The following is a 13,055-nucleotide window of genomic DNA, read 5'->3' on the forward strand; positions in this document are numbered from 1 at the left end:
CAGTTCCATTGCAACGAATTTTATTATGTTATTCCTGTGCAACAAAAGTAATATTGGGAAACTAAAGTTGTGCTACATATTGCAACATTTATTTGACAATGCCAAGCTCTGAACAATTAAAACTATAACAGTTTCATTTCCCTGGGATGTTTGACTGCAGAGCTAACTAGTTTTGTAAGACTTACTGGTAAGATGCATCAAAAGTAGAAGGTCAAAACATGAAAAAAATGTTTTCTCTGCCCCAAATTTTCATTGCTGTTTCCATATGCTCCCGGAACAGAGTGCAGTGTTTGCTATTGCTTTCAGAGTTGACTGTTAAGTTATAATGTTGGGTCTTTTTTTGTTTTGTTTTTTAATAAATCAAGCTCGGTGCCAAAAAAGGTGGTTTGGGGGCACAAAAAGTGAGCAGCCAAAGCTTTAATGAGATTGAAAAACAGGCACAAGCTGTAGATAAAATGAAGGAACAAGAGGATCTTCATAGCAGTAAGACAACGGAGAAGGAAACGCCACTGTAAGTATGAACGGTAAAACATGAAGCCTAATTTCATGTTAATGACATAATTGTCAGCATTTTACATACTACCAGAGACTAGCCCATGTAGATAAAACGTCAATTATTGCTTTAAAAAAAAAAATCCAAATGTGGATGAGGTAGGCCAAATAGTAATTCCCCCGTTGCCGTTTTTTTGACCATTAAATATATATTTCTACAGTTGATGATTTACTGTAGAAATAGCCCAATGCTATCTTTAAAAGCAATGTTGGTGTTATTTAGCACAGAAAATAAAGAGACGTTCTATTGATACATATGGAGAAATGTGAAATAAATCTAAAATACGTGAAATTAAAGTATTACCACAGAAGACTCTTGCCTTTTGAACTTACTTTACCCCGTGCCAGTTACCTAGTTCATTTTGTTTTGGTGAACTGAATACTATTTAAAAACAATCTTTCTAATATACAAATATTCAGCTTTATTTGTACTTACTTGGTAAGAGGCAGGGAGTAATTTAAGTATCCCATCGTTACAGTTGGAATTTAATCCTATTGATAGCGAATATTTTCAATTAACGCGGAACATAAAAAATACAGTGCTACAATATATATTGTTAATTTTCTACCAGTATTACTGGACGAGATGATCAGTGTAGCATTTTACAGCTATATGTTAACTATGTTTTGTTCTAGCGTGTCATCTTTGCGGTTGGCCTACAGAGATCTTGATATTAAAACAAAAGAAGACAAGTTAAATCTATCTGGTAAGAAGAAAAGTGAATTGGAGAGACTTGGCATGGGGTTTGGCAGCAACAGAAGGTATGTGAAAAAATGTGAAATAAATCTAAAATATGTTAAATTAAAGTATTACCACAGAAGACTCCTGCCTTTTGAACTTACTTTACCCCGTGCCAGTTACCTAGTTCATTTTGTTTTGGTGAACTGAATACTATTTAAAAACAATCTTTCTAATATACAAATATTCAGCTTTATTTGTACTTACTTGGTAAGAGGCAGGGAGTAATTTAAGTATCCCATCGTTACAGTTGGAATTTAATCCTATTGATAGCGAATATTTTCAATTAACGCGGAACATAAAAAATACAGTGCTACAATATATATTGTTAATTTTCTACCAGTATTACTGGACGAGATGATCAGTGTAGCATTTTACAGCTATATGTTAACTATGTTTTGTTCTAGCGTGTCATCTTTGCGGTTGGCCTACAGAGATCTTGATATTAAAACAAAAGAAGACAAGTTAAATCTATCTGGTAAGAAGAAAAGTGAATTGGAGAGACTTGGCATGGGGTTTGGCAGCAACAGAAGGTATGTGAAGTTCAAGAAACTGTATTTATGGCTTTATGCAGTTATCCTTCATTTTACTTAGGAGATGAAAAAATATCCTGAAGCGTGTTACGGAAACTTAAACAGTATCATCAAAGAATCTATTATCTGTCAGGAGGAAGGGACAGGATTGCTTCTGACATTCTGACCTGCCAGACAGACGTTAACCTAAATTGTAGGATGTTTGTAAGGTGTTTGCCTCCATTAGCTGACTGCGGGGAAGGTAGCCAAGATGTTTTCGAGGAATAGTACCAACTTAAGTATAGTCTGTCTTTTACAAGCCAAAACTCTGAAAAAGCCACGTTGCTGTGTTTTCCAATTTCTGGAATGGTCTGTGTGTTCAGAAGTCCTGTCACTACTTCAGAAAACTACTGTTCAGTTTTCCAGGGCTTTTTTTTGTTGTTTTTGGTGCTTTTTCCCCTCCTCCTTTCTTCTTAAATGTTTGTATGGCTTGGGCTTTATCAGCAAGCTTCAGAAACTAGATTTGGGCTTTCATTTCTTTTCTTTTTAGGGTGTGAGCTTTGTCATCTGTTTACATACTTATTTTCTTCCTGTCCCCAGTGGCATTTCGCACTCAGTCACCTCAAATATGCAAACAATAGAGCAGGAAACGCCTGCAATTACAAAGCCGAAGAAAAAATACACCGATGATGTAGATGACTTGTATTTCTCTTCTAGTTCACGGTATTGTATAAGCTTTTTATTTTGACTGGCTGTAGAAATATATAATACATCTAACTTTTTCAAATATACACAATGTATTTCAACTTAAAGATGAAAACACAAGATAATTCAACATGTTTACACACCTAGCATATTTTCAGGGGACAGCTCAATCAGAAAAGTTGTGAAATAGTTGACCTTACCTTGATGGCAGATGTATTTATAAAGACGAGTTACTTCTTGTGAGGAGGAAGTAGTCTGAATTACGTGTTTATAGGTTTTGTCTTGTTAACGGTCTAGTCTCTACTTGGCCAGACAATTCATAGAATCATAGAATCATTCAGGTTGGAAGAGACCCTTGGGATCATTGAGTCCAACCATCTACCCTACTCTACATAGTCCTCCCCTACACCATATCCCTCAGTACCAGTGGACTTTTTTGTTAGAATGACTTTTGTTCGTTCTTGTGATTCTGTCTTCAACTTTCATTTTAAGTGGATTTTTTTGTTAGAATGACTTGTGATTCTGTCTTCAACTTTCATTTTAAAATAAAACAAGTATCGAAGTCTGATACTAGATACGCTATAATTGCATCACTCTTATAACTATATGCATGTCAAATACTTAAATCTTCTTGAGGTATTTTGTGTTGGATATATCGTGTAGATGTGTGCAGTCTTATTTGATAGAATTTTATGTATATGAACATAAAATTTGAGCAAAAAATAATTGATGAATTTTTGATCAGAGTATGAATGCAAAACAAATTATAAAATACTGCTGTTGGGAGGGAGAAGAAAAAAATTAGTCCTACAGCACTAATTGCAATGAAAGAGGTGTTTCTGGACTGATACATAGAAACAGGTGTTGCTTTTATAAACTGCATTTATTGGATTGCTGCCACAGGAACATGAAAAATTGTACCTAATTAATTGTAGACAGGCAAATAAAAAGACACATGCTTTTGTGTCATTACTTCATAGTGTAATCACTAGTGGCAGAAATGCAAATGTAGCAAGTAAACTGGCAGCAGTCTTGTAAAATGAAACATATCATTTCAGTGCTTCTCTGTTTGTTCCTTGAAAAGAACCATTAGTGCTCTCAAATTATTCATAAGCCTCTTCATATGGAAGAGGCATTTTAATCTGTTTTAGTACAGTAATTAGAAGATAAATTGTAACCTAGCTCTTCACAGCTCTTGTTCTTCTAGTTGTAGCAATAGTAGAATCTAATTAGAAACAGTGTATAAATTCATTCCCTTTAAAGAAAGTATAAAGTCAAATTTTTAGACTTGGTAAGGTTTTTAAGGTGGTTATTATCCTTTATTCTGAGTTGTGATTTTGAAGTAGAGGTGAAGTAATTTTAATATCATCTTAATGTATGCCCAAAAGCAAAATATTCATGCTGGATATTAGAATGCTGATAAGTATCTGTGAATTAAGCAAGCTAAGTGTCTCAAGGTTTAGATATATAATTGACGCCTCTCAAAATCCTTGGATTTTTATTTTTGCTGCAGTTAATAAAATCTTTATTAACTTTAAAGTGTGAACTTTTATTTTCTATTAAATGCAGTTTTTTCTTTCTCCTGCTGCCCCACCCAAATACTGATCCATAGAATCATAGAATGGTTAGAGTTGGAAGGAACCTTAAAGATCATCTATTTCCAATCCCTCTGCCATGGGCAGGGACACCTTCCACTAGACCACGTTGCTCAAAACCCCATCCAGCCTGGCCTTGAACAATTCAAGGGATGGGTTGTAATCATTGTGATGCCTTGCTCACTGAGGTTTTCTTAGCTCCTGAAGCTCTTAAACCAGCCAATTATCTTGATGGTGTTCTTCTCAGTGCTTTGTCTGATACTGAAGAAATAATACTTTGAAGTAATGAGAGCTTTGCCTGTTTTGATGTGACCAGATCTTTCAGGCAGTCCACTGCGTTCATGACCATACCCAGCCTAAAGAAAGGTCAAACTTTTCATTTGGTTAAGTAGGTGTGCAAAAACCCAAAAATCCATTGGATTCAACTGCACAAAGCTTCTAACCAGTATTATGAAATCCAAATTATTCACTGGCAACTACCATTGTGCTGAAAACGTACTTGCTATGGAGCATTCAATACTTCTTTTTCTTCTTTTATTTTAGGTACTATGATTCTTCAGATTTGAGGAGCAGTGCTTTCTCTAAATGGGATGACACTACAGATTCTTTTTGGAAGAAAGAAAATAACAATAGAGATGTTGATGTAATGTTAACTTCAAAAAGTACAGGATTTTCAGACAGGTATACAAAGAAAACTTCACTGATTTATATTTGGCAAGCCCAAGCTTATTAATATGATTTGAGTCCTGCTCATAGTAGTGGGAATTTTTCAGTCTAGAGGGAAAATTTGGCTGTAACTTTCATCAGCAGTCAAGTGACTTCCTGGTTGAATTTATTTTCTAAGTCGAATTTCCTGTTTGGTTATTTACATTTTAAGCACTGTTTTGCTCAGTGCTTAAAATATGTGAGTATATGTGTTGGAGGTAACTGCCAAAGTGTTTCAGGAAAAAAAAAAAATAGAGGAAAGATATGAAGAGAAACACAAATATTTGCACTGTTCTGAGACCATACTTGCTTTACTTGCTTTCTTTATCGTGTAATGAACCAAAGAGAACCCAGTTACCAAATCAATGCAATTCTCGGGTACTGAGGGTTCAGGATGAAGGTATTGAAGATACTTGCAACAACAGGTCTGATTATTGTGATGATACAAACCGAATATGTTTCTTCTCTAATGACTGTGGTTTTGTCTTTGTTGTCAAGTGGAAAATATAAGAACATGGGGGTTTGTGTGCTTGGTTGGTGTTTTGTGCTTCTGTTGTTATTATCCATATTTTATTTTACCTGCACAATACTTTTGTGCACTTAAGTACAACTTTTTTTCTCTTTTTTAAAAAGGATTTTTTTTTAAAAAGGATTAATGAGTCTGAAATATTATATATTTACCATCTTGTAAAACTGTCACTGGGATTTTATTTGCTGCTATATCCACTCAGTTATCTGAATCTTTATCCTGGGTTCATAGGGATTTAATTTTTATTAAAAAAAATAAATCAAATTATACTTTTAGGCTTCACAAAACAAAGATGATAGTGCTCCTTGTTTGATTTATTGCATTCTGCCATGATATAAATAAAAATTATGCTCACTAATGCAGTTTATTTTTCTTTTAGGCCTACATCTCATCGTAAGCCTGAATATGAACTATCTTCAAACACAGATGAAGCACAAAAAAAATTTGGCAACGTGAAAGCAATTTCATCAGACATGTATTTTGGAAGGCAAGATCATGCCGATGTAAGTAGAAAGGAGTGATAAATATTTTTGAGTGTTAAAATATTCATTGACTATAAACCCTTTATAGGGAATGTAATAAATAGTTAAATAATAGTAATAAATAGTTAAAATTGGTAGAATTAGTAAACTTATAAAATTATGTCCTCTTGAATGTTTGTTTGATAGAAATGTATGAGTCTCTGATAACTACCCTTGTATAAAGGGAATGTAATAAATAGTTAAAATTGGTAGAATTAGTAAACTTATAAAATTATGTCCTCTTGAATGTTTGTTTGATAGAAATGTATGAGTCTCTGATCACTCTAGTTTAGTATTTCCTAAGGAGTTGCAGCAGCTGCATGTAGATCTTTACCTCCATCATCATTCCTCTCTGATAGCAGTGTTAGACTATGAGTCAGCAGTGTTTATTTTTGAAAGAATGAGCCTGATGCTGATTCTGTGAAGGCTTACTTCAACTCTGATAGTTTAGTATTTCCTAAGGAGTTGCAGCAGCTGCATGTAGATCTTTACCTCCATCATCATTCCTCTCTGATAGCAGTGTTAGACTATGAGTCAGCAGTGTTTATTTTTGAAAGAATGAGCCTGATGCTGATTCTGTGAAGGCTTACTTCTTTTGATCTGAGTACTAAAAATGATGCTAACAAACCATTGTTAAAACAACTCTCCCTTCTGTTACATGGAAACATTATTAATATTATAAGGCTAAGCAAGCAGATAATGGTTCAACAAATGATATGTAATTGACTCAGCATAGGAATAAAAACCAGATTAATATTATGTTACGTTTTGGAGGCGAGGGATCATTTAAAAAAATCTATTTTTAATGAAAGTTTAACAATGCATTACCATTCCCAAGGAATTCAGAAAAAGTTGAGTTAAAAGCATCGCATGATTAGAAGGGTTAACATGATGTTAACTGCAGTGTTTTTTTCCTCACCCTACCCAACCACTGTATTTCACATTTCTTAAGTAGTTGTTTTTAATGTTCATTCTCCTCTGCCTTTTCAGCAATCCCCCTTTTTAGGGTATTTAGCAGTGAGTAGGCCTCTTGGTATTGTGATGGTAAATTTCTTTGATCAACTCAGAAATGAGTTGAGATGAGGACAAACTTACACCATCTAAGTCACGTGAAAACTACAAAATGGGAACAGCTTTCAGAACAGTCAACTTCAGCTGGATTTTTACATTCTGAAACTGTACCTGTAATCTCATGAATTACCTGATGTGACCTTGAAAGATGACAGCATACTGTTACAATACTTCTCAATTTTTTTTCCTAGTATGAAGCACGGGCTCGACTAGAAAGACTTTCTGGAAGCTCATGTATAAGTTCAGCTGACTTGTTTGAAAATCAGAAAAAACAACCAACAGGTACATATTGAACAGAGTGAGAAACTGTATCATGTGGTGAATAGGCTCCCATACTCTGCTTCTAATTACACTGTCAGCTAGCTGTTGCTGTATTCTGCAACAAGTGTGCAAAGTACAGTATGCCTTAGTATTGCTAACATGTCAAACAAGCATAACAGTTGTAGTCATTTTAAGAAAAAAAACAGTCTCAAAATCTCATGTTCTGTGTTTTCAGTTCAGTAAGTTCAGTATTTTATACTGGTTTTTATGTGACTCAATCTCAAAATCTCACGTTCTGTGTTTTCAGTTCAGTAACTTCAGTATTTTATACTGGTTTTTATGTGACTTGTTGCAAATAATAGACTAACTATATTGTAAATAATTTTTATCAAAGGAGAACTGTAATATTTTGTTATAAAAAGAAATGAGGTAACACCTAAATTAACTATCAGGTAGATTTTTATAAGTTACCCTAAATAATCTATATATTCATAGATGTGAAAATGGCTGTCATAATAATAATAATAATAATAATGAACCTAAGAGGAATCTATAATAAAATTTTAGTGGCCTTGAAATTCCAAAGTAATCTGTTGTGTGGCATATCCGTTCATCAGGATACCTGCTTCTGGTCTTGCCAAATTATTAATTAAATTTTACAATTGGTTTTGTTTAAAAGATTTGTTGGAACACCTCACAGTGGAGAGTATAGTTCATCAAGGAAGAAGTATTAGATTGAATTGACTCAAAAGTAGCCCCTTAGGCAACTGAAAATTTCTCATGTTTTCTTTCCAACACCTTTTTTGGGTAGCGAAATAACGTGAAATAGAAAAGGTAAGAAATACTGGAAAATTTTATTGATTTCATTCAATGGATTTTTTTCCATGTCATTCAAGAAATGAAAAAAAAAAAGAATTCTTGAAGAACTTGAAATCTGTGAGTGATTATATAAATAGGCTGGAAAAGCAAACAGTATGCAGCATCTGATTTTACTTTGGAAAAATTGGGGGGGAAAAAGAAAGTGACTGTTTAGTTTTGATCCCCTGAAAGCAAGTTTTGAATATACTGGCTAGTATAGGAATAACCCCTATTACCAGTTACTTAAGCTGGATTTCAGTCAATTGAAATGTAAAAAGAAAATTAAAAATTAAAAAAATATATAAAATATTTGCATGGTGTTTTAAAAAAGATGTGGGGAAGATGAGGAAGATAGGGAACAAGCACAAGGAAATGGTATTTCTTTCTGAATTTGTTGACTATGTTTTCAATAATACATAGGATTGTGATAAATATTATTTTGCTATCTGTTGTTGACTGATACTTTGTCCTTTTTCTCCCGGTCAATTGGATTTCATTCAATGGATTTTTTTCCATGTCATTCAAGAAATGAAAAAAAAAAAGAATTCTTGAAGAACTTGAAATCTGTGAGTGATTATATAAATAGGCTGGAAAAGCAAACAGTATGCAGCATCTGATTTTACTTTGGAAAAATTGGGGGGGAAAAAGAAAGTGACTGTTTAGTTTTGATCCCCTGAAAGCAAGTTTTGAATATACTGGCTAGTATAGGAATAACCCCTATTACCAGTTACTTAAGCTGGATTTCAGTCAATTGAAATGTAAAAAGAAAATTAAAAATTAAAAAAATATATAAAATATTTGCATGGTGTCTTAAAAAAGATGTGGGGAAGATGAGGAAGATAGGGAACAAGCACAAGGAAATGGTATTTCTTTCTGAATTTGTTGACTATGTTTTCAATAATACATAGGATTGTGATAAATATTATTTTGCTATCTGTTGTTGACTGATACTTTGTCCTTTTTCTTTTCGTTTTCTTGCATAGAAATTATTTTATTTGGAATTAATCATTTTTTCATTTAAGTTGTGTAATATGTGTGGGGCTTTTACCCAGTAATGAATAAGAGAATGAACAAGGAAAAGGTAAATATAAGTTAAAAGATGGGGCAAGTTGTGTGGTGTGATATGTATATCTCTGTGTATATATATGTGAAAGTGCCTTTTTATGTACACACGTGATAAAATTCTCACTGTATTCTGAATAAGGGTATTTACAGGCAATTATATAATGTTTACTATGTGTACGTGAATTGTACACACACAATTATTCATCACTGACCACTGGGAAAGGTTCTTGGGGCTTGTGGGGGGAATGCAGAGATTCCTAATAATGTGATGAAAAATACCTGACTCAAGGTTAGTTACTCTCTGTGACTGGCACATAACCTAATGTAAATTTAAAGACTAAACTTCTGCTAAACTTTGTAGGTTGTTAACTTCTCTAAAATAATCGTGAGGAAAAATACACTAGGAATTATAAGTTTGTATATTATAAATTCACACTATATTCAATGCTCAGAATGTTCCCTTCCTGCATGATTTTCTATTACACCTCCTACCCCCACTATCTTTTGACAATGGTCCTTCTTGCACTGATAGCTTGTCTGGTGTTGAATTTTTGCCAAGGCCATCATTAGTTCTCTAAAATAATCAGGAACCTGGACACTGGCAACAAAAACACTGCTGTAATTCTGGAGTCCTTGCCAGAATAGAATGTCCTTCGAATCTAAAGTTGTTTTTATGAACGCTGCTGAGAGTTTAGGGTAGAATAGTTTGGGGATGCTTGCTTTTGTTCAGAATGCTGTAGGAGCTATTTACAAAAAAGAGGGGGCTGCAAGAAGATGCTTTTACTTTGCATTATTTCAGACCTATTGCTTATGGAAGGTGGCATGTCAGAGAGCTGACTTGTAGATGCTGATTTTTGAAGGAAATCACAAGAAAAGGAGTTGCTTTCCTGTCTCATTGACAAGATGTTTTTCAGACAACCATACATAACCAGAAAAACATGAGAAAATTCACGTGGCTGAAAAGCGGTTAGAGCTTTCCTCAGGTAATTTATATCTGCAAGTTTTATTTCCATTACTCTGAACGGAAAACAAAAATAATGAAGCATTTGATAAGTGGAAAAGATTGTAAGGAAGTAAAAATTACAGTTCAGAAATAGGGCTGCCTCAGTGAGAGTGAATTTTTCAAAATAATCTATAAACAAGCGGCTCATGCATTGTACAAACAGCCACTAGGCAGCTGTGAAGAATGGAGTGGGAAGCTCTCTGAGTGTGACTATGCATCTGCCACTATGAACCAGCCACTTAGCTTAGGTAAATCAAATTATCTACAGTAGTGTCTGTCTCAGCATGCTAACGAGGCAGGTGCCTTCAATTTCCCATGAAAAGAGGAGCTGCAGGTTCTCTCTTTCTCCTCCACACTTGTTGAAAAAGAAAATAGGGGAAAAAAAAAAAGGAGAAGAAAGGGCTTCCAGTTTCTAGAAATGTCCTGTGTGCAGCCGGACACAGGACATTACAAAGGAGTTACATTTGTGCAGGTTGTGGAGGTTGCGGCTGGACGAACTTGTCCAAGGTTCAGTATCTACTCACAAGTTGTGTCCTCACTTGTCATGACTATCATTTGGTTATGTGCCTAAATTAAGGCTACAGATCGCAGTCTCGGTTTTGAAAATGGTCTATTTTGGGATGCTTCCTCTCAGAAGCTTAAATAATCCCCAAGATCATAGTACTGTTTTACTGCCATTTGTGCCTTTTACATTATCAGGTATACATTATTGAGGTGTGTCCGTAATTGTTTTTGAAAATGAGTGGGTGATTGTAATTGTTAGCATGTTAACACTTATAGAATCTTAGAATTGTCTAGTTTGGAAAGGACCTTTAAGATCATCTAGTCCAATCATCAACTCTGATTAAAAAAAAAAAACAAACAAAAAACCAAATAAACAAAAGAAAACCATAGGAAACAAAAACCCCACATGACTAAACCATGTTACTGAGCACTATGTCAACCTGTCTTTTGAACACCTCCAGGGATGGTGCCTCAGCCACCTCCTTGGGCGGCCCATTCCAAGGCTTAATAACCTTTTCCGTATGAAAAATACCTGACTCAAGGTTAGTTACTCTCTGTGACTGGCACATAACCTAATGTAAATTTAAAGACTAAACTTCTGCTAAACTTTGTAGGTTGTTAACTTCTCTAAAATAATCGTGAGGAAAAATACACTAGGAATTATAAGTTTGTATATTATAAATTCACACTATATTCAACGCTCAGAATATTCCCTTCCTGCATGTTTTTCTATTACACCTCCTACCCCCACTATCTTTTGACAATGGTCCTTCTTGCACTGATAGCTTGTCTGGTGTTGAATTTTTGCCAAGGCCATCATTAGTTCTCTAAAATAATCAGGAACCTGGACACTGGCAACAAAAACACTGCTGTAATTCTGGAGTCCTTGCCAGAATAGAATGTCCTTCGAATCTAAAGTTGTTTTTATGAACGCTGCTGAGAGTTTAGGGTAGAATAGTTTGGGGATGCTTGCTTTTGTTCAGAATGCTGTAGGAGCTATTTACAAAAAAGAGGGGGCTGCAAGAAGATGCTTTTACTTTGCATTATTTCAGACCTATTGCTTATGGAAGGTGGCATGTCAGAGAGCTGACTTGTAGATGCTGATTTTTGAAGGAAATCACAAGAAAAGGAGTTGCTTTCCTGTCTCATTGACAAGATGTTTTTCAGACAACCATACATAACCAGAAAAACATGAGAAAATTCACGTGGCTGAAAAGCGGTTAGAGCTTTCCTCAGGTAATTTATATCTGCAAGTTTTATTTCCATTACTCTGAACGGAAAACAAAAATAATGAAGCATTTGATAAGTGGAAAAGATTGTAAGGAAGTAAAAATTACAGTTCAGAAATAGGGCTGCCTCAGTGAGAGTGAATTTTTCAAAATAATCTATAAACAAGCGGCTCATGCATTGTACAAACAGCCACTAGGCAGCTGTGAAGAATGGAGTGGGAAGCTCTCTGAGTGTGACTATGCATCTGCCACTATGAACCAGCCACTTAGCTTGGGTAAATCAAATTATCTACAGTAGTGTCTGTCTCAGCATGCTAACGAGGCAGGTGCCTTCAATTTCCCATGAAAAGAGGAGCTGCAGGTTCTCTCTTTCTCCTCCACACTTGTTGAAAAAGAAAATAGGGGAAAAAAAAAAAGGAGAAGAAAGGGCTTCCAGTTTCTAGAAATGTCCTGTGTGCAGCCGGACACAGGACATTACAAAGGAGTTACATTTGTGCAGGTTGTGGAGGTTGCAGCTGGACGACCTTGTCCAAGGTTCAGTAACTACTCACAAGTTGTGTCCTCACTTGTCATGACTATCATTTGGTTATGTGCCTAAATTAAGGCTACAGATCGCAGTCTCGGTTTTGAAAATGGTCTATTTTGGGATGCTTCCTCTCAGAAGCTTAAATAATTCCCAAGATCATAGTACTGTTTTACTGCCATTTGTGCCTTTTACATTATCAGGTATACATTATTGAGGTGTGCCCGTAATTGTTTTTGAAAATGAGTGGGTGATTGTAATTGTTAGCATGTTAACACTTATAGAATCTTAGAATTGTCTAGTTTGGAAAGGACCTTTAAGATCATCTAGTCCAATCATCAACTCTGATTAAAAAAAAACCAAACAAAAAAACAAATAAACAAAAGAAAACCATAGGAAACAAAAACCCCACATCACTAAACCATGTTACTGAGCACTATGTCAACCTGTCTTTTGAACACCTCCAGGGATGGTGCCTCAGCCACCTCCCCGTGCAGCCCATTCCAAGGCTTAATAACCCTTTCCGTGTAAATATTTTTCCTCGTGTCCAATCTCAACCTCCCCTGGCACAACTTGAGGCCTTTTCTTCTTGTCCCATCGCCTGTTCCTTGGGAGAAGAGACCGACCCCCCCTGGCTACACCCTCCTTTCAGGGAGTTGGAGAGAGCGAGAAGGTCTCCCCAA

At 35.2% G+C, this 13,055-nt stretch overlaps 1 protein-coding gene across 1 annotated transcript in view; it reads left to right on the plus strand.

The window, feature by feature from the left end:
* Positions 1-13,055, plus strand: part of ARFGAP3 (ADP ribosylation factor GTPase activating protein 3) — a 40,193-nt gene that overhangs the window by 20,619 nt on the left and 6,519 nt on the right. Inside the window, exons 9-14 of the mRNA XM_014957045.1 lie at positions 366-511; positions 1,189-1,314; positions 2,404-2,526; positions 4,647-4,784; positions 5,717-5,840; positions 7,121-7,211. Of these exons, the coding sequence (XP_014812531.1) occupies positions 366-511; positions 1,189-1,314; positions 2,404-2,526; positions 4,647-4,784; positions 5,717-5,840; positions 7,121-7,211 (748 nt within the window). The remainder of the gene's footprint in view (positions 1-365; positions 512-1,188; positions 1,315-2,403; positions 2,527-4,646; positions 4,785-5,716; positions 5,841-7,120; positions 7,212-13,055) is intronic.

The sequence above is a fragment of the Calidris pugnax genome, unplaced genomic scaffold (assembly GCF_001431845.1).
Source record: "Calidris pugnax isolate Ruff unplaced genomic scaffold, ASM143184v1 scaffold189, whole genome shotgun sequence".
NCBI classification, from domain to species: Eukaryota; Metazoa; Chordata; class Aves; order Charadriiformes; family Scolopacidae; genus Calidris; species Calidris pugnax.